Source organism: Symphalangus syndactylus, chromosome 16 (assembly GCF_028878055.3).
Source record: "Symphalangus syndactylus isolate Jambi chromosome 16, NHGRI_mSymSyn1-v2.1_pri, whole genome shotgun sequence".
NCBI lineage: Eukaryota > Metazoa > Chordata > Mammalia > Primates > Hylobatidae > Symphalangus > Symphalangus syndactylus.
In genome coordinates, this window is record NC_072438.2 from 44,066,521 (window position 1) to 44,086,260 (window position 19,740).

Genomic DNA, 19,740 nt, shown 5'->3' on the forward strand with positions numbered 1-19,740 from the left:
TGTTTTCAAAGTATAAATCTTGCATTTCTTTTGTTAAATTTATTCCTAAGTTTTCTTAATGATCTTATAAATGAAATTGTTTCTTTCTGGTGCTCTTTTAAATTGAATTGTTTCTTTCTGATGCTCTTTTAAATTGAACTCTTATTTAATTTCATCATAGATTTTTTCATTGCTAGTGTATAGAAATAGGTTTTTGTATATTGATCTTGCATCCTACAACCTTACATAATTCATCGATTAGTTCATTTATAGTTTATAGCTACAAATTTCCCTCTCAGTACCACTTTAGCTGCATCCCATAAATTTTAGTCTGTTGTACCTTTATTTTCATTCATCTCAAAGTATCCTTTTTATTTCCCTTTTGACTTCTTTCTCATTGACTATTTAGGAGTATATTAGTTTCCACAAATTTGTAAATTTCCTAAATTTTTTTGTATGATTGATTTATAATTTTATTCCACCATATTCAGAGAACATACTTTGTATGATATGAATTTATTTAGATTTATTGAGGCTTGTTTTATGAACTAATATGTATTCCATCCTGGAGAAGGTCCTATGTGTGCCTAAGAAAAATAAATTCTGCTGTTTCTGGGTAGATTATTTCATAGACATATGTTCTAATTTGTTTATAGTATTGTCAAGTCTTCTAATTTTATATCTTCTTACCAGTCATTCCTCCCTTTATTGAATGTAGGATATTTAAGTCTCCACACATCTACAACCATCTGATCTGTTTACAGTTTATACCAATTTAATTTATACCAATTAAATTATACAATTTATACTAATTTAATTTATTAAAATTATACAGTTTATACCAATTTAATTTAATAATGCCACACATCTACAACCATCTGATCTGTTTACAATTTATACCAATTTAATTCTAGTGAACTGTAGAAAGATTATTCCTATATTGCTCTATTTCCTTTTCCTCCCCTTTGTGCTATTATTGTTATCCCTGTTACAGCTAGGTATGTTACAAATTCAGTAGCATACTGTTATAATTATTACTTTATATAATTGTATGACATTTAAAGATCAGAGAAGAGCAAGTATATATTTATAGCTTTTCTTAAATTAACCTTCATATTTACCATTTTTTATTTGCTCTAAATAAGACCTTCCTCAACCGTATCCAAATGGTGTCAGCCAAAAGAATCAAGACGAGATTATGTGTATAGTTCTTGGTTTGTGCATGGCACAACTAAACGGTGCCATACACATTGCAGTGGATTCGTATATTTGTTTTGATGAGTTATTGGCAGATGGTCTTTTAATGATTTAATGATTTCAGTATAACAATTATGATTTCAGTATGTTATAACAATTTTCTGGTAGCTAGAAGTAACGTGACTAGAGGAACAAGTGCTTTTTAAAATCATACAAAAATGGAGTATGATCCCTAGTGGCAGTCCCATAAGGATCTGGAACTAAGAAGCTGTGTGGTGCTTTGGTCTCAACCCAGTCCAAAGAGAACCAGAAAATAAGAGTAAGTTGATTCCAGTTGGCTAACTCTAAACAAGCCTAGTTCTTTGATATTCAACTGTTAACGAGTTCGTCAACATTCAACATTTAACAAGTTCTTTAACATACTAATGGCCTCAGCCATTTAGTTTTCCCACATAAATCACCTCCTCCACGGACAAGCCACACAAACATCACAAAGAAGAACCTGCCCTGATTCTTGCTCTCCTTCTGTCCCAGAGGCATGGATCAAAAAACTGGCAGAGAAGACATGAGGTCCTACCACCCTTGGGGACGGACCCTGACATGGTGACCACACCCATTTGGGTAAAGCCCAGTGAATTCCAGGCCATGACCAACCAGTGAAGCCATCCCTTCTCACAATTGCCAGCTTGTCTTTTTCCTTTTTCTTTTTTTTTTTTTTTTTGTTGTTGAATTTTAAGATACTTGCCTGTGGTTAATTTATACACACACACACACACACACACACACACACACACTTTAAGTTCTGAGATACATGTGCAGAACATGCAGGTTTGTTACATAGGTATACACGTGCCATGGTGGTTTGCTGCACCCATCGACCCGTCATCTACATTAGGTATTTCTCCTAATGCTATCCCTCCCCTAGTACCCCACCCCCCAACAGGCCTCTGTGTGTGATGTTCCCCTCCCTGTGTGCATGTGTTCCCATTGTTCAACTCCCACTTATGAGTGAGACATGTTGTGTTTGGTTTTCTGTTCCTGTGTAAGTTTGCTGAGAATGATGGTTTCCAGCTTCATCCATGTCCCTGCAGAGGATATGAACTCATCCTTTTTTATGGCTGAATAGTATTCCATGGTGTATATGTGCCACATTTTCTTTATCCAGTCTATCACTGATGGGCATTTGGGTTGGTTCTAAGTCTTTGCTATTGTGAATACTACCACAATAAACATATGTTTGCATGTGTTTTTACAGTAGAATGATTTATAATCCTTTGGTTATATACCCAGTAATAGGATTGCTGGGTCAAATGGTATTTCTGTTTCTAGATCCTTGAGGAATCACCACACTGTCTTCCACAATGGTTGAGCTAATTTACACTCCCACCAACAGTGTAAAAGCATTCCAATTTCTCTACATCCTCTCCAGCATCTGTTGTTTCCTGACTTTTTGGTGATCACCATTCTAACTGGCATGAGATGGTATCTCATTGTGGTTCTGATTTGCACTTCTCTAATGACCAGTGATGATGAGCTGTTTTTTCATGTTTGTTGGCTGCATAAATGTCTTCTTTTTTGAAAAGTGTCTGTTCATATCCTTTGCCCACTTTTTGATTGGGTTGGTTTTTTTTTTTTCTTGTAAATTTGTTTAAGTTCCTTATGGATGCTGGATATTAGCCCTTTGTCAGATGGATAGATTGCAAAAACTTTCTCCTATTCTGTAGTTGCCTGTTCACTCATGATAGTTTCTTTTGCTGTGCAGAAGCTCTTCAGTTTAATTAGATCCCATTTGTCAATTTTGGCTTTTGTTGCCATTGCTTTTGGTGTTTTAGTCATGAAGTCTTTGCCCATGCCTATGACCTGAATGGTATTGGCTAGGTTTTATTCTAGAGTTCTTATGGTTTTAGGTCTTACATTTAAGACTTTAATACATCTTGAGTTAATTTTTGTATAAGTTATAAGGAAGGGATCCAGTTTCAGTTTTCTGCATATGGCTAGCCAGTTTTCCCAACACCATTTATTAAATAGGGAATCCTTTCCCCATTGCTTGTTTTTGTCATGTTTGTCAAAGATCAGATGATTGTAGATGTGTGGCATTATTTCTGAGGCCTCTTTTCTGTTCCATTGGTCTATATATCTGTTTTGGTACCAGTACCATGCTGTTTTCATTACTGTAGCCTTGTAGTATAGTTTGAAGTCAGGTAGTGCAGTGCCTCCAGCTTTGTTCTTTTTGCTTAGGATTGTCTTGGCTACGTGAGCTCTTTTTTTAGTTGCATATGAAATTTAAAGTAGTTTTTTCTAATTCTGTGAAGAAAGTCAATGATAGCTTGATGAGGATAGCATTGAATCTATAAATTACTTTGGACAGTATGGCTATTTTCATGATATTGATTCTTCCTATCCATGAGCATGGGATGTTTTCCATTTGTTTGTGTCCTCTCTTACTTCCTTGAGCAGTGGTTTGTAGTTCTTCTTGAAGAGGTCCTTCACGTCCCCTGTAAGTTGTATTTCTAGGTATTTTATTCTCTTAGTAGCTATTGTGAATGGGAGTTCACTCATGATTTGGCTCTCTGTTTCTCTATTATTGGTGTATAGGAATGTTTGTGATTTTTGCACATTGATTTTGTATCCTGAGACTTTGCTGAAGTTGCTTATCAGCTTAAGGAGTTTTTGGGCTGAGACGATGGAGTTTTCCAAATATACAATCATGTCATCTGCAAACAGAGACAATTGGACCTCCTCTCTTCGTATTTGAGTACCCTTTATTGCTTTCTTTTGCCTGATTGCCCTGGCCAGAACTTCCAATGCCATGTTGAATAGGAGTGATGAAAAAGAGCAACCTTGTCTTGTGCCAGTTTTCAAAGAGAATGTTTCCAGTTTTTGCCCATTCAGTATGATATTGGCTGTGGGTTTGTCATAAATAGCTCTTATTATTTTGAGATACATTCCATCAATACCTAGTTTATTGAGTGTTTTTAGCATAATGGGGTGTTGAATTTTATTGAAGGCCCTTTCTGCGTGTATTGAGATAATCATGTGGTTTTTGACATTGGTTCTGTTTATGTGATAGGTTACATTGATTTGCGTATGTTGAACCAGCCTTGCATCCCAGGGATGAAACTGACTTGATCTTGGTTGATAAGCTTTTTGATGTGCTGCTGGATTTGTTTTGCCAGTATTTTATTGAGGATTTTTGCATCGAGGTTTATCAAGGATATTGGCATGAAATTTTCTTTTTTTGTTGTGTCTCTGCCAGGTTTTGGTATCAGAATGATGCTGGCCTTATAAAATAAGTTAGGGAGGAGTCCCTCATTTTCTATTGTTTGGAATAGTTTCAGAAGGAACAGTACCAGCTCCTCTTTGTACCCCCAGTAGATCCAGCTGTCAATCCATCTGGTCCTGGACTATTTCTGGCTCATAGGCTATTAATTACTGCCTCAATTTCAGAACTTGTTATTGGTCTATTGAGGGATTCAGCTTCTTCCTGGTTTAGACTTGGGAGGCTGTATGTGTCCAGGAATTTATCCATTTCTTCTATATTTTCTAATTTATTTGCAAAAGGTGTTTATAGTATTCTGTGATGGTAGTTTGTATTTCTGTGGGATCAATGGTGATATCCCCTTTATCATTTTTTATTGTGTCTATTTGGTTCTCTCTTTTCTTCTTTATTAATCTGGCTAGCAGTCTATCAATTTTGTTAATCTTTTCAAAAAAACAGCTCCTGGATTCATTGATTTTTTTAAGAGTTTTTCGTGTCACTGTCTCCTTCAGTTCTGCTCTGATCTTAGTTATTTCTTGTCTTCTGCTAGCTTTAGAATTCGTTGGCTCTTGTTTCTCTAGTTCTTTGACTTGTGATGTTAGGGTGTCGATTTTAGACCTTTCCTGCTTTCTCCTGTGGGCATTTTAGTGCTATAAATTTCCCTCTAAACACTGCTTTAGCTGTGTCCCAGAGATTCTGGTATGTTGTGTCTTTGTTCTCATTTGTTTCAAAGAACATCTTTATTTCTGCCTTCATTTCATTATTTACCTAGTAGTCATTCAGGAGCGGTTTGTTCAGTTTCCATGCAGTTGTGCGGTTTTGAGTGAGTTTCATAATCTTGAGTTCTAATTTGATTGCACTGTGGTCTGAGAGACTATTTGTTATGATTTCCATTCTTTTGCATTTGCTGAGGAGTGTTTCACTTCCAATTATGTGGTCAATTTTAGAGTAAGTGTGATGAGGTGCTGAGAAGAATGTATATTCTGTTGATTTGGGGTGGAGAGTTCTGTAGATGTCTATTAAGTCCCCTGGTCCAGAGCTGAGTTCAAGTCCTGAATATCCTTGTTAATTTTCTGTCTTGTTCATCTGTCTAATATTGACAGAGGGATGTTTAAGACTCCCGCTGTTATTATGTGGGAGTCTGAGTCTCTTTGTAGGCCTCTAAGAACTTGCATTATGAATCTGGGTGCTCCTGTATTGGGTGCATATATATGAATCTGGATGCTCCTGTATTGGGTGCATATCCCCTGGTCCAGAGCTGAGTTCAAGTCCTGAATATCCTTGCTAATTTTCTGTCTCATTCATCTGTCTAATATTGACAGAGGGGTGTTAAAATCTCCCGCTATTATTATGTGGGAGTCTAAGTCTCTTTGTAGGCCTCTAAGAACTTGCTTTATGAATCTGGGTGCTCCTGTATTGGGTGCCTATATATTTAGGATAGTTAGCTTTTGTTGCATTGATCCGTTTACCATTATGTAAGCCCTTCTTTGTCTATTTTGATCTTTGTTGGTTTAAAGTCTGTTTTATCAGAGACTAGGATTGGTTTTACTTTTTGCTTTCCATTTGCTTGGTAAATATTCCTCCATCCCTTTATTTTGAGCCTATCTATATCTTTGCACGTGAGATGGGTCTCCTGAATACAGCACACTGATGGATCTTGACTCTTTATCCAATTTGCCAGCCTGTGTCTTTTAATTGGGGCATTTAGCCCATTTATATTTAAGGTTAATATTGTTATATGTGAATTTCATCCCATCATTATGATGCTAGCTGGTTATTTTGCCCATTAGTTGATGCAGTTTCTTCATAGTGTCAGTCGTCTTTACAATTCGGTATGTTTTTACAGTGGCTTGTACTGGTTTTTCCTTTCCATATTTAATGCTTCCTACAGGGACTCTTGTAAGGCAGGCCTAGTGGTGAAAAAATCTCTCAGCATTTGCTTGTCTGTAAAGGATTTTATTTCTCCTTTCTTATGAAGGTTAGTTTGGCTGGATATGAAATTCTGGGTTGAAAATTCTTTTCTTTAAGAATGTTGAATATTGACTGCCACTCTCTTCTGGCTTGTATTTGTTTCTACAGAGAGATTTGCTGTTAGTCTAATGGGCTTCCCTTTCCCAACCTTTCTCTATGGCTGCCCCTAACATTTTTTCCTTCATTTCAACCTTGGTGAATCTGATGATTATGTGTCTTTGGGTTTCTCTTCTCAAGGAGTATCTGTGTGGTGTTCTCTGTATTTCCTGAATTTGAATGTTGGCCTGTCTTACTAGGTTGGGGAAGTTCTCCTGGATAATATCCTAAAGGGTGTTTTCCAACTTGGTTCCATTCTCCCTGTCACTTTTCAGATATACCAATCAAACTTAGGTCTGGTCTTTTCACATAGTGCCATAACTCTTGGAAGCTTTGTTTGTTTCTTTTCATTCTTTTTTCTCTAATCTTGTCTTCATGCTTTATTTCATTAAGTTGATCTTCAATCTATGATATCCTTTCTTCTGCTTGATCGAATTAGCTATTGATACCTGTGTATGCTTCACGAAGTTCTCATGCTGTGTTTTTCAGCTCCATCAGGTCATTTATGTTCTTCTCTAAACTGGTTATTCTACTTAGCAGTTCCTGTAACTTTTTATCAAGGTTCTTAGCTTTTTTGCATTGGGTTGGAACATGCTCCTTTAGCTTGGTGGAGTTTGTTATTACCCATCTTCCGAAGCCTACTTCTGTCAGTTCACCAAACTCATTCTCCACCCAGTTTTGTTCCCTTGCTGGCAAGAAGTTGTGATCCTTTGGAGGAGAAGAGGCATTCGGTTTTTGGAATTTTCAGCCTTTTTGCACTGGTTTTTTCTCATCTTTGTGGATTTATCTACCTTTGGTCTTTGATGCTGGTGACCTTAGGATGGGGTGTGCGGACATCCTTTTTGTTGATGTTGATGCTATTCCTTTCTGTTTGTTAGTTTTCCTTCCAACACTCAGGCCCCTCTGCTGCAGGTCTCCTGGAGTTTGCTGGAGGTCCACTCCAGACCCTGTTTGCCTGGGTGTCACCAGCAGAGGCTGCAGAACAGCACAGATTGCTGCCTGTTCCTTCCTCTGGAAGCTTCATCCAAGAGGGGCACCTGCCAGATGCCAGCCGGAGCTCTCCTGTATGAGATGTCTGTCGACCCATGCTGGGAGGTGTCTCCCAGTCAGGAGGCATGGGGGGTCAGGGACCCACTTGAGGAGGCAGTCTGTCCCTTAGCAGAGCTTGAGAGCTGTGCTGGGAGATCCACTGCTCTCTTCAGAGCCGATAGGCAGGAACGTTTAAGTCTGCTGAAGCTGTGCCCACTCCCACCCCTTCCCCCATGCACTCTGTCCCAGGGAGATGGGAGTTTTATCTATAAGCCCCTGACTGGGCTGCTGCCTGTCTTTCAGCGTTGCCCTGCCCAGAGAGGAGGAACCTAGAGAGGCAGTCTACTTGCCAGCTTTTCTTAACCCATTGTTCAACCAAGGCTATTATTGTCCTTCTCAGGACAGGAGGCCAGAGTAGCATGTGAAGGGGATTCTGTTTCCACTGAGGGAGACACTTCCTCAGTATTTGCAGCAGCTCTGGGGATATCCTTCCCAAGGATGGTGAGATGGAAAAGTTCATCTTTTGTATTTGAAAACATTAGAAACAAATCCTAGTGTGGCAGGATATTAATTTACCAAAAGGTACTCTGTGGCATGTAAAACACCTGGAAAGATTAACAACAGATAAGCCATAAATGTTTTCTTTACTTTTTCGTTTTCTGGAAGCATGACCCTTTGCAAATTATGGGCTGTCCATTATTTAACAAATTAGACTATTTTATAGCCCTGTTTATTCATTTATTACTAGATGATTTCTGTGCTCTTCTGAAGCTCAGTAATTTATAGCTCTGTCCAGTGGAATTTACTATGATGTGAAATATACTGTGTATCTCCTCTGTCCAACATAAGAGCCAGTATGGGGCTACTGAACACTTGAGGAACTGAATTTTTTTAATTTTTACTGATTTATATTTACTTTTAAGTAGCCCCAGCTTGAGGCTCTCAGATTGGATAATGAAGTTACCTTCTTTGATGTCACCTCTCTTCGTATTGTGTGATTAAACTTTGTAAGACATATTAAAGCATAGAGCCCCCAAAATCAAAATGCCGATATTTTCATATATGATAAAACCCATGGAATGGGCCATGAGAATATTTTTTAAAGAGCTGTCATTTATTTATCAGCCTTCTAAAACACTCAAATGCACTTAGACAAAGACCTGGAACAAGCCAGATCTGTGGGGGCCCATAGCCAAGAAATGAGAATCACACAAAGTCCCCAGGATCTGCTGGGGCCACAAGGGGAAACTCATACTCTGAGCTTCCATCTCACCAAATGCCGTGCAAGCAGAAGGAAAAGAGTAGGGAGGGTCTTGTTTCTGCTTGTGGGAAGCAAGGAAAGAAAAAGAAGAAATTTTCAAACCTACAACTGGGAACATTTACTTTATGCAGATAGCAGCTGAGTGAAGGTAATGAAATCCATGATGCTCTCCATACCCCTTTTCAAAGAGTGAACTTGTAAAAGTTTGTTACAGACTGCCAGAATCTTCCTTACTAGTCTTTGAAGTAGGGAGATAGAGGATCCTATTATCCTTGCTTTTCTGTAAGGCATACCTTTCATTTTTTGCCAGTACATGTTTTTCAGATATATATTGATGAAAGCCAAACTGCTTACAGATAAAACAGACATAAGCAAAATATCTCTCCTCATATGATAAAGTGTGATAATGACAGGGCTTTTTTTTTAAGAAATGTAGGTGTTTGACTTGAAATCAGTATATAGTAATATTGATTATGGTTTTCCTTTCTCAAATTAATACTTATGGTAACATACATTTGGTGATTTAATTGTCTTAAGTACGATGGTAACCTCATCCCAGCTGCTTCAAACCTTAAAATTCTGTTTCCATTTCAAGACAACAAAAGCCCATGATCCAAAACCTTCAACAGTTAGCATTTCATTTTCTCTGGGCCCATGTCAGCAGTATAATCAGAAACAAAATAAGAAATTATAAGGTTCATTCCCAACTCATCATGGAATGAAAAATCTCTCTAAATGGATCTTAAAAATCACTTCCCCTCTGTAAGAGAAAACATGCTGGAAAGAGAAAAGTTAAAAGTCACATTAGCTTGACACTGTAAATCAGAACAAAGCCCACAGGTAAACTAATGCTCTTCATCCATTTGTCCCCAGGTCATAGATCTGTACTGGGGAGTGGAAGAAGATGACTGGGACAGCCCAGAGCTCCAGAAGACCCGCATGAAGCTGCTGGAGGATTGCTTGAAAACTTCTGCAGGTCCATGTTTTGTTGTGGGTATAAAAAAACTAATGCTTCATATTAATTTTTAGATGAATGTGAGAATTATTGCTGATTTGTGATTCATAAGGGGCTTTTTAAATGAGGGGGAAAAAGACTTTTTTATGTCTATTTTAAGCTGTCTCCTGGCTCTCAATGTGTGAGAACAAAAAGCTACAACTTTCCATAAGAAGTGCTGCAAATTAACGGTGAATAATTTGAAATGGTAATCAAAGGGATTGACTTGGGTTTGACAACAATTTCTACAACACCTTGTGATCAACAATAAGGATTACTCTTTCAGACCTACAATAATTATCCTAGGTTTTCTTATCTTATTGTATAATATATTCCATCATAGTGCTTCTATTTCTTAACACTAGAATTTCTGGCATTTTTTAACAAAATGGCTGAAACATTGTTAAAGTAAATCAAATATACTATGTCTCATCTGCCAGTAGCAAATGGTGCCCTGTGAAAAAGTTTGTTTCTACAATGATTTTCAGCTACGTGTTCATTATAAGCTAAAGATCAACAGAGATATTTCAAGTGGAACATTATTATTAATTCATCATTATTTTCTAAAGAATACTCACTCCTCTGTGTAAGCACAGTGGTAGTAAGATAAATAGGTCATTCTAGGGCAGGTGGTTGTGCAAAAATCACTGCCTTAATTTAGCTTAAGAAAGACTTACCTTGAATCCAAACAGATCCTACCAATCGATAAGAGAAGTTGCCCCTTTGAACATAGGTTGCTCTAAGACTGACAGATGAGTGTTAAAATTACCAGTGAGTGCTATGAAAAAAAGTCACACCGTACTGTTAAAAACTAGGTTCAATATATCAGCAAAAGTGTTCTTAATATTTATTTGTATATCCATCTATATTTGGCTCCACATAGGATTAGGAAGACCTACAGAGATGATATCACAAATCTGACCAGCTGGTGGTAAATTTCTTACCCAGGCTAGTAAAGTATATGAAGGCTGTATCATATAATATTTGTAGTATTGCATATATAGATAAGTTGTTTACTCACTACTTGAGTGCTACTGTGTGCCAAGGGCTGCTCTTAAGTGCTGGGGGTATGGTAGGTTGACCCATATGAAATTGTTATTTTGTGGGCCAGTTCCTTATGATTCAACGTTAGACTTGAACTAAGAAGATAAAATTTTTGCTTTCCTGGAGCTTACATTCTAATGTGGTGGAAGTGGGAGAGGGCAGGCAAAAACCAAATAAATAAGATAAACAGTAAGTCGGATGGTGATAAGTGCTATGGAGAAAAATAAGAGAAATGAAAGAAAAGAGAGAATACCAGTGAGGGAGAGATTTGCTACTTAAGATACAGCAGTCAGAGAAGGCCTCACTGATAAGGTGACTCTTAAGGGGAGATGGAAAGAGGGGCAGGAAAGAACCAGGTGTGGATATTCCAAGTCAGGCATTCCAGGAAGAGGGGTTGGCATGTTCAGGGAACAGCAAGCAGCCCTCTGTGCCTGGAACAAGTATGAATAGGGAGGAGGGCATGGGATGTGAGGGACATATCATGGGGCCCTGTCATCTTTTATGAGTAAGAGACTATTTTTATTTTTAAGAGTAAGAAGACTATTGTTATGGCTCAGCATAATTGGGAGCCATCGATTTTGGAAAAGTAATTTCAGTAAGACAATTCTGTAATCTTCAGGTTGACTTAAGGTTTTACCTTGAGTGACAAGAAAAACTGCAGAAGTGTTCTGAGCAAAGGAATGAGGTCATTGGACTTGTATTTTAAGCATGGCCTTGGCTGCTGGGTGAAGAATAGGGAACAGAGCAGGCAGACCTTTAGAGAGCTACTGCAATAAGCCAAATGAGAAAAATACATGGTTTGGGGGGTTGGGGGAATGAACACCAAAAAGCAGTGTCCTGTGGCCTGAAAAGAATGCAAAAGAAGGCCTGAAAGTTGTGTTAAATATCTGAAGAGCAAGTAGTGGAAGAGATTTTTTTCCATGGGTCATCGGATGATAGAACTAGGAAGCAGATTTCAGCTTTGGGTGAAGAAGTTAAAGGATATATAGCTTTCTCTCAGGTTTTTGGATCCAGTATCCCTGGGTTCTGACCTGATATTTCATAGCTGTGTGGCACTGCAGGAGTTGCTTCACTATTCTAAGCCTTAGTTTTTCGTCTGTAAAATTGAAGTGATAATAATAATTATCTACCTCACTGGGTCATTCTGAGAATTAAATGAAATTACAAGGCACTTTTATAGTATTTCACACATGGTAATCCATTAAAAAGTGTTCGTTGTTTCTTATTGTATCATTATTATCTATCACAGCTGTCTAAAGATGAAATCACCTGGCTCAAACTGTAATGATGCATCACCAAAAAAGTTTTTATCAAAGTGAAGAACACAAACCACTCTGACAGGGGTGCTATAGAAGAGACTCAAATATTGGAAGACAGGTTGGGCCAGATTCCGTTATGCTTAAAAAGCCAGATTTGGGAAGCATAACTCACTATGGGAGTGTCCTGGGGAATCTCAATTACTGTGATCCCCACAGCTTTACCATAATCCAGCCTCGGAAATTCAGGAATGAGAGAGATGTTCTCCCCCTTTTATAACCCTGTCAAGTGCCATCCCTAAGCTAACTAAAATTAGACATGACTCTGAATTCCAATAATTTGCTGGTAGGAGAATAAATAAAGACTTTGCAAGTTTATGCAGGTTATAAGAGCAAAGGTTAGCTAATAGAACAGCAGCAACATCTTTATTGAGCATAAACAAATCATTTATCCCTCCTTCTGCTCCCCTGTTACATGTTTAAACTGAGGGAAACCATGATAAAACCCTGCAGATAGAGCTAGGATTATTCACCCCAGCGATCCTAAATCACACAAGGCTTATATCTCACAGCTTATAGAAAAAAAAAAAAAGTACACCTCTTATGGCCTTTCCTGTTGTAACTACGGTGACAACTGGCATGTGTGTGTTACTTTTAAGCTCCAGTTTCCTCGCCCAGTGCTCCCTTGTGGATATTTCTAGAAGTCATGATGACCCCTGTGGGATGCAGAGCTTAGCATAATACTTCCCCTAATGCTGAAGTCTTTGGCAAGGAAATTCACCACTGCTGAATGAAAAAAAAAAATGTTTTTATATCTTCAAAGGCTTCACAGTCTTTAGGCTTTATGTTAGATCCAAATAAATTAAGGACTAGATTAAGCTTTCCTTTTAAACACCCAAGGAATTGAGGCCCAAAGGGAACTTAGTCTTCAGTATTGTTTGTGCTTGGCCTTTTTTGACTTCATTTCCTATAAGTTGTCATTTAGATAATGGCCCAAGGTTCCACTGACATGCAAGCTGTGCTGTAATTCTGGACAGCTGTTTTACACACATGTTTTTGTCCATGAAGAGATGAGGGTGCTAGAGTGAGGGGGCCTGGACATGTGTCTGGTCCTGCTCTCAGAGGACTAGCTTGGGAAACATATTGTAAAGCATACATCATCTTACTGAGAAGAAAAACATTTGAATACATGTGTAGAGAGAGGCAAGTACAGTGGAAAGAGCCCAGAATTTTCATTTTACAATCAAGCGAGAGCCCTGGTTCTCAGGGAACAAGTCACTAACTTAATTGTACTTTAATGATCACATCTATAAATATGGGAAAATAATAACAATAAACTAAAAGTAAATTTTGAATCAATTTCAAAGGATTGTTGTGGGGACCAAATGTGATAATATATGTATGAGTTCTTTGTAAACCCATAAAAGGCTAACAACCAGTAATTTTAGACCAAATAACTTAAAATGTGATTTATTTTCAAATGAGAATAAAAAGTTTTCATTTATATTAGGCATTTATGTGCTATTATAATTTTTCCCTTTAAAAATGCTGATAATCTAAATGTAAAAAGTATCAAGGCTTCATTCAGTCAAATGTTAAAGGATTTTAATTCATTCTTATGTGTATATTAATAAAATGTAATATTTGTAAAATACATATGGTACATATATATTTTGTTTTTCTAGATATGAATTTGCTGACATTTACTGGCTAAAAGCTTTACCTATCCCCAAGGAGGGATTCTGACCAAGGCAGCCCCTAGCAGGGAGACAAATCACAGCTGAGTAACAAAATAATCTTCATCACCTTTTAGGTGTAAAAAATTGCTTCAGGCTTTGCAAAGTGTGGAAAGGTCAACAGAATCTCCCCTACCTAGTCCATAGAAAATCCTTTTGTAGAGGGAGAGGAATATGGCCTTTTGGAGAGAGCAGAGGTCATGTGATGCTAATTCTCTCATTATCTCATCCCCATCCTTCTCCATGGTGCATATTTATAGGGAAGAGGGGGTTTTCTTCTTTTCATCCCTCCAAATGTGGAGTACCCAAAAGAATTGCTTAAGAAGTTTGAGCATTGATCCTGGACCCTGAATACAGGCCTGCCTCTTGGCAGAGTTGCTAGAAGTAGGTGACTTCAATCAGAAACATAAAAGATGACATTATAACCGATCCCACAGAAATACAAAAGATCTTCAGGGACTATTATAAACACATCTATTCACACAAACTAGAAAATCTAGAGGAAATGGAAAAATTCCTGGAAACACAACCTCCCAATATTGAACAAGGAAGAAACTGAAACCCTAAGCAACCAATATTGACGTCCAAAACTGAATCAGTAATAAACCTACCAACCAAAAAAAAGCCCAGAACCAGATACATTCACAGACAAATTCCACCAGATATACAAAGCAGAGCTGATACCTATTATAGTGAAACTATTCCAAAAACTTAAGGAGAAGGGACTGCTCCCCAACTCATTCTTTAAAACCAGCATCACCCTGATACCTGACAAAAGACAAAACCTGGCAAAAACACAATGAAAAAAGAAAACTACAGGCAAATATTCCTGATGAACATAGATGCAAAAAAACCTCAACAAAATGCTAGCAAACCAGATCCAACAGCACATCAAAAAGTTAAGTCACCATGATCAAGTAGATTTAATTTCTGGGATGCAAGGTTGGTTCAACATATGCAAACCAGTAAATGTGACACACCCACGTAAACAGAGTTAAAAACCATATGATCATCTCCATAGACATGGAAAAAGCTTTTGATAAACATTCCTTCTTGATAACCCTCAGTAAACAAGGCATCGAAGGAATATACCTCAAAATAGTAAGAGCCATCTGTGACAAACCCACAGCCAACATCATGCTGAAGGGGCAAGAACTGGAAGCATTCCCCTTGAGGACTGGAACAACATAAGAATACCCACTCTCACCACTCCTATTCAACACAGTACTGGAAGTGCTAGCTAGAGAAATCAGGCAAGAGAAAGAAATAAAAGGCATCCAAATAGGAAAAGAAGAAGTGAAACTGTCTCTCTCCATGTATGATGTGATTCTATACCTAGGAAATCATAAAGACTCTTCCAAAGGGCTCCCAGAACTGATAAACAACTTCAGTTTCAGGATACAAAATCTATGTACAAAAATGAGTAGCATTTCTATACACCCATAACATTCAAGCTGAAAGCCAAATCAAGAATGCAATTCTATTTACAATAGCCACAAAAAAATTAAAATACCTAGGACCACATCTAACTAAGGAAGTGAAAGATCTCTACAAGGAGAACCACAAAACACTGCCAAAAGAAATCACAGATGACGCAAACAAATGGAAAAACATTCCATGCTCTGGATTGGAAGAACCAATTCATTAAAGTGTTCATTCTGCCCAAAGCAATCTATATATTTAATGCTATTTCTATCAAACTACCAACGTCATTTTTCACAGAACTAGAAAAAACTATTCTAAAATTTATATGGAACCAAAAAAGAGTGTGAATAGCCAAAACAAAACTAACCAAAAAGAACAAAGCTGGAGGCATCACATTACCCAACTTCAAACTACGCTATAAGGCTACAGTAACCCAAACAGCATGGTGCTGGTACAAAAACAGACACATAGACAAATGGAACAAAATGGAGAACCCAGAAATAAAGCTGCACACCTACAGCCATCTGACCTTTGACAAAGTAGACACCAGTAAGCAATGGGGAAAGATTTTCTGTTTAATAAATTATATTGGGATAGCTGTCTAGCCATATGGAGAAGAATGAAATTGGACCCCTATTCTTCACCATATACAAAAATTAAGATGGATTAAAGGTTTAAATGTAAGACCTCAAACTGTAGTAATCCCAGAAGAAAACCTAGGAAATATCATTCTGGACATCGGCCTTGGGAAATAATTTATTAGTAAGTCCTCAGAAACAACTGCAACAGAAACAAAAATTGACAAGTGGTACCTAATAAAACTAAAGAGCTTCTGCGAAGCAAAAGAAACTATCAGCAGAGTGAACAGACAGTGTACAGAATGGGAGAAAATGTTCAAAAACTATGCATCTGACCAATGTGTAATATCTAGAATCTGTAAGGAACTTAAACAATGGAAAGAGCAAAAAGGACCGTTAAAAATGGGCAAAACATATGAACAGACACTTCCAAAAGAAGACATACAAGTGGCCCACAAACGTATGAAAAAATGCTTATCAACACTAATCATCAGAGGTATGCAAATCAAAACCACAATGAGATATCATCTCACACTAGTAGGGATGACTATTATTAAAAACTCAAAAAACAACAGATGCTGGTGAGGCTGTAGGGAAAAGGGAATGATTATACATTGTTGGTGGAAATGTAAATTAGTTCAGCCACTGTGTGAAAAGCAGTTTGGAGATTTCTGAAAGAACTTAGAACTACCATTCAACTCAGCAATATCATGACTGGGTATATATCCAAAAGAAAATAAGTCTTTCTACCAAAAAGACACATGTACTCACATGTTCATTACAGCACAATGGCAAAGAATCTAGGTGTCCATGTCTAGTGGATTGGATAAAGAAAATATGGTACATAAACACCATGGAATACTACACAGCCATAGAAAAGCAAGAAATTATGTTCTTTGTAGCAACGTGGATGAAGCTGGAGGCCATTTTCCTAAGTGAATTAACTCAGGAACAGAAAACCAAATACCACATGTTCTCACAAGTGGGAACCAAAAGTTGGGTACTCATGGACATAAAGATGGCAACAATAGAAACTGGGAACTACTCAGCCACACACAAATGATGCCATCAGTGGCACAGAGAATGAGGGAGAGGGCAAGGGTTGAAAAACTATTGGGTACTATGCTGAGCACCTGGGTGATGGGATCAGTCGTATCCCAAACCTCCGCATCATGCAATACAGCCAGGTAACAAACCTGCGCATGTATGCCCTGAATCTAAAATAAAAGTTGAAATTATATATAAAAAAGCAGACGGCCGGGCGCAGTGGCTCAGGTCTGTAATCCCAGCACTTTGGGAGGCCAAGGCGGGTGGATCATGAGGTCAGGAGTTCAAGACCAGCCTGGCCAACATGGTGAAACCCCCTTTTCTACTCAAAATACAAAAAAAAATTAGCTGGGCATGGTGGTGCATGCCTGTAATCCCAGCTACGTGGGAGGCTGAGGCAGGAGAATTGCTTGAACCAGGATCCAGGAGGCAGAGATTGCAGTGAGCCAAGATCACACCACTGCATTCCAGCTTGGGCTACAGAGCAAGACTCTGTCTCAGAAACAAACAAAAGTAGACAACTTACGCTCTGCTGTCTTGAGCAACTAGAGTTTGAAAAGCTTAGTTACAGTATTGGAGAATCCGTCCCCACTCCACCATGTGTGTGGCATCCCTGGAGGATGCTTATAGCATCTCACTACAGTTCCTCAATCTGTAGTGTGGATGAGATGGAAATTTGCTGTGGGAGAAGCATTAGCAGGTGACCCTAGGAGAGCCAAGCCTGATACCATGCATGCAATGAGAGGAGCACCAATTACCACTGATGGAGGCAGGTAAGAGGCTCTTCCATGACTTCGCATTTAGAGGGGTGTTCCCATACTGCAGGCAAAAGGAATCTTGCCTGCAGTATGCTTTGTCAACTCCCTGGGCTCTCAGTGAACCAACACCCATATAGCATCCTCATCAGGGCTATGAGATTACACACATATATAAACAAACACAATCTGTCAGCATTGGGTAAAGAAGCAGCAGAGACCAAAAGAATGGGCATATCACCATTGTTGTTTGAGTATAAGCAGATGTCAGAGCAGACTTCTACCTCCACTTACACACACACACACACACACACACACACACTGCCATCAGTGGCACAGCTAGCAGAGAAGAGAGAACGGGTCATGCTCATACCCACCACAGGCAGCTCCTGGCAGTGGACCCTAAGCCCAGTATGCACAAAGTGAGAAGAAAGAAGCCCAAAGAGTACATTTTGAATGGGGCCATATTTTAAACCAAAAGTATGACAACTTAAGGGATTGAACTGTGAAATCTGTTGTTATTCAGCAAGTTTGTTTTTTCACTAGGCAGAAGAGTAAAGACAAGACAAAGTTTGTAGCTGTAATTGACAAAGACTAACATATTTTTGTATATCATTGAGTGACACTCAAACTTATAGCGTATAGGTCAGTTCCTATATGCTATATCCTTCCAGCATGTAGGTCAGTTCCTATATGCTATATGCTATATCCTTCTCACCACTCTCCTTCAGGTTAAATTATGTTTCCTTACAATTTAGTTTCTTTAAATAATTTTCAGTAAAAGAAAACTATATGACGGGATTTCTTAAATCATTTGAAAGAATTACAGTATTTTTTAAATCACTTAGCTTTGGAAAGTATTTCACATTTATCCATATTCCAGTATGTTTGCTGTATCATTTTAGGTATACAAAACAAAATACGCATGTGAAAAATTAAAATAAGTACTTAATTTTCATTCATATTTTAAAGTACAGGGGGGTTTGTATCATTTAGTTCTAACCTTTATAAGTACAGTTCTACCAACCAAAATGTATTTTAAAATGAGAAAACAGTCATCGATTTGAACTGGAAAGTCATCTAAATTAAACAATCCAGCTTAAAAAGATCTTTCTTACAAATTTTATTTAAATAAAAATCTAAAGCCTCAGATTTTCCAGGTATTTTGCTCATATAGTCCAGAGAAACAAATATTTCTTTACTTATAAAAAATGTTTTTCCAGTTGAAATCAACTAGTTATCATAGCTCTGAAATAGGTTTCAATAACTAGTGACTTGATGTCACCAAAAGAGTTTTAGAATGGACAAACATGGAAAATTAGCTTTCTTCTCAACAGTATTCAATTGCCTGGTGAAAGCCAAGAGGGCCGTTGAAATAATTATTGCTAATATATTAAGTATTTCCACAGTAAACTTTCACTAACATATAAGCTATTTCTATAGCTTAAGCTAAGTTGGTGTAAGAAAGCATATTTTTATATGATAAAGAGAATTATGGAGAAAAAGTGAATGGGAGAGTACTCAGTCTCTTTCTAATTTAATTGGTAAAGAAAAATGTTCACTTTTATAGCTGTAGTCCAAAGGACTTCTAAGTAGGCCAGCAACAACTTTTTAAAAAGGTAAAATGTAAACATATTTTTAAAAAGATAGTAGGGCTGTGGAGACAAATGTGATTAGACACACTCAATTTCCAGAAGGAAATGAGTCATTTCTTGGTAAGCTGGCTTTACAGATAGAGGAACCCCAAAATCACTGGGAGTTTTCTCCATGAGGTATTTGCTGAGCATTGAGCAACATGGGAGGTTAGGAAGCTGGGATGGAAAGGCAGAATAAAGTCTCCAATAATATCTTGGTGTACAGGAGACAAAGTCCACTAGAATGTAGCACAAACATCAAACTGGTGTTGCCTTTGAGGCATTTTAATTCAAAGTAAGCAGAATCTAAAACTGCAACCGAGCCCCAGCCCAGTTCAGTTACTAATGGGAATGTGATAAGCCTCTCATTGCCCTATCAGTCTAACATAGGAAAGGAACCCCTAAATAACCATTATTTTAAAAATGAAGCTCAGAATACAATGAAAATTACAAGACATGCAAATAATCAAGAAAATAGG

General features: G+C 37.8%; 1 protein-coding gene across 2 annotated transcripts in view; it reads left to right on the forward strand.

Moving 5' to 3' along the window:
- Positions 1–19,740, forward strand: part of NWD2 (NACHT and WD repeat domain containing 2) — a 217,750-nt gene that overhangs the window by 102,015 nt on the left and 95,995 nt on the right. Inside the window, exon 3 of one of the 2 annotated variants that reach the window (XM_055245994.2) lies at positions 9,666–9,782. In XM_055245994.2, the coding sequence (XP_055101969.1) occupies positions 9,666–9,782 (117 nt within the window). Of the gene's footprint in view, positions 1–9,665; positions 9,783–19,740 lie in introns of those variants that run through there. The other variant, XM_063619778.1, reaches the window with a different exon arrangement.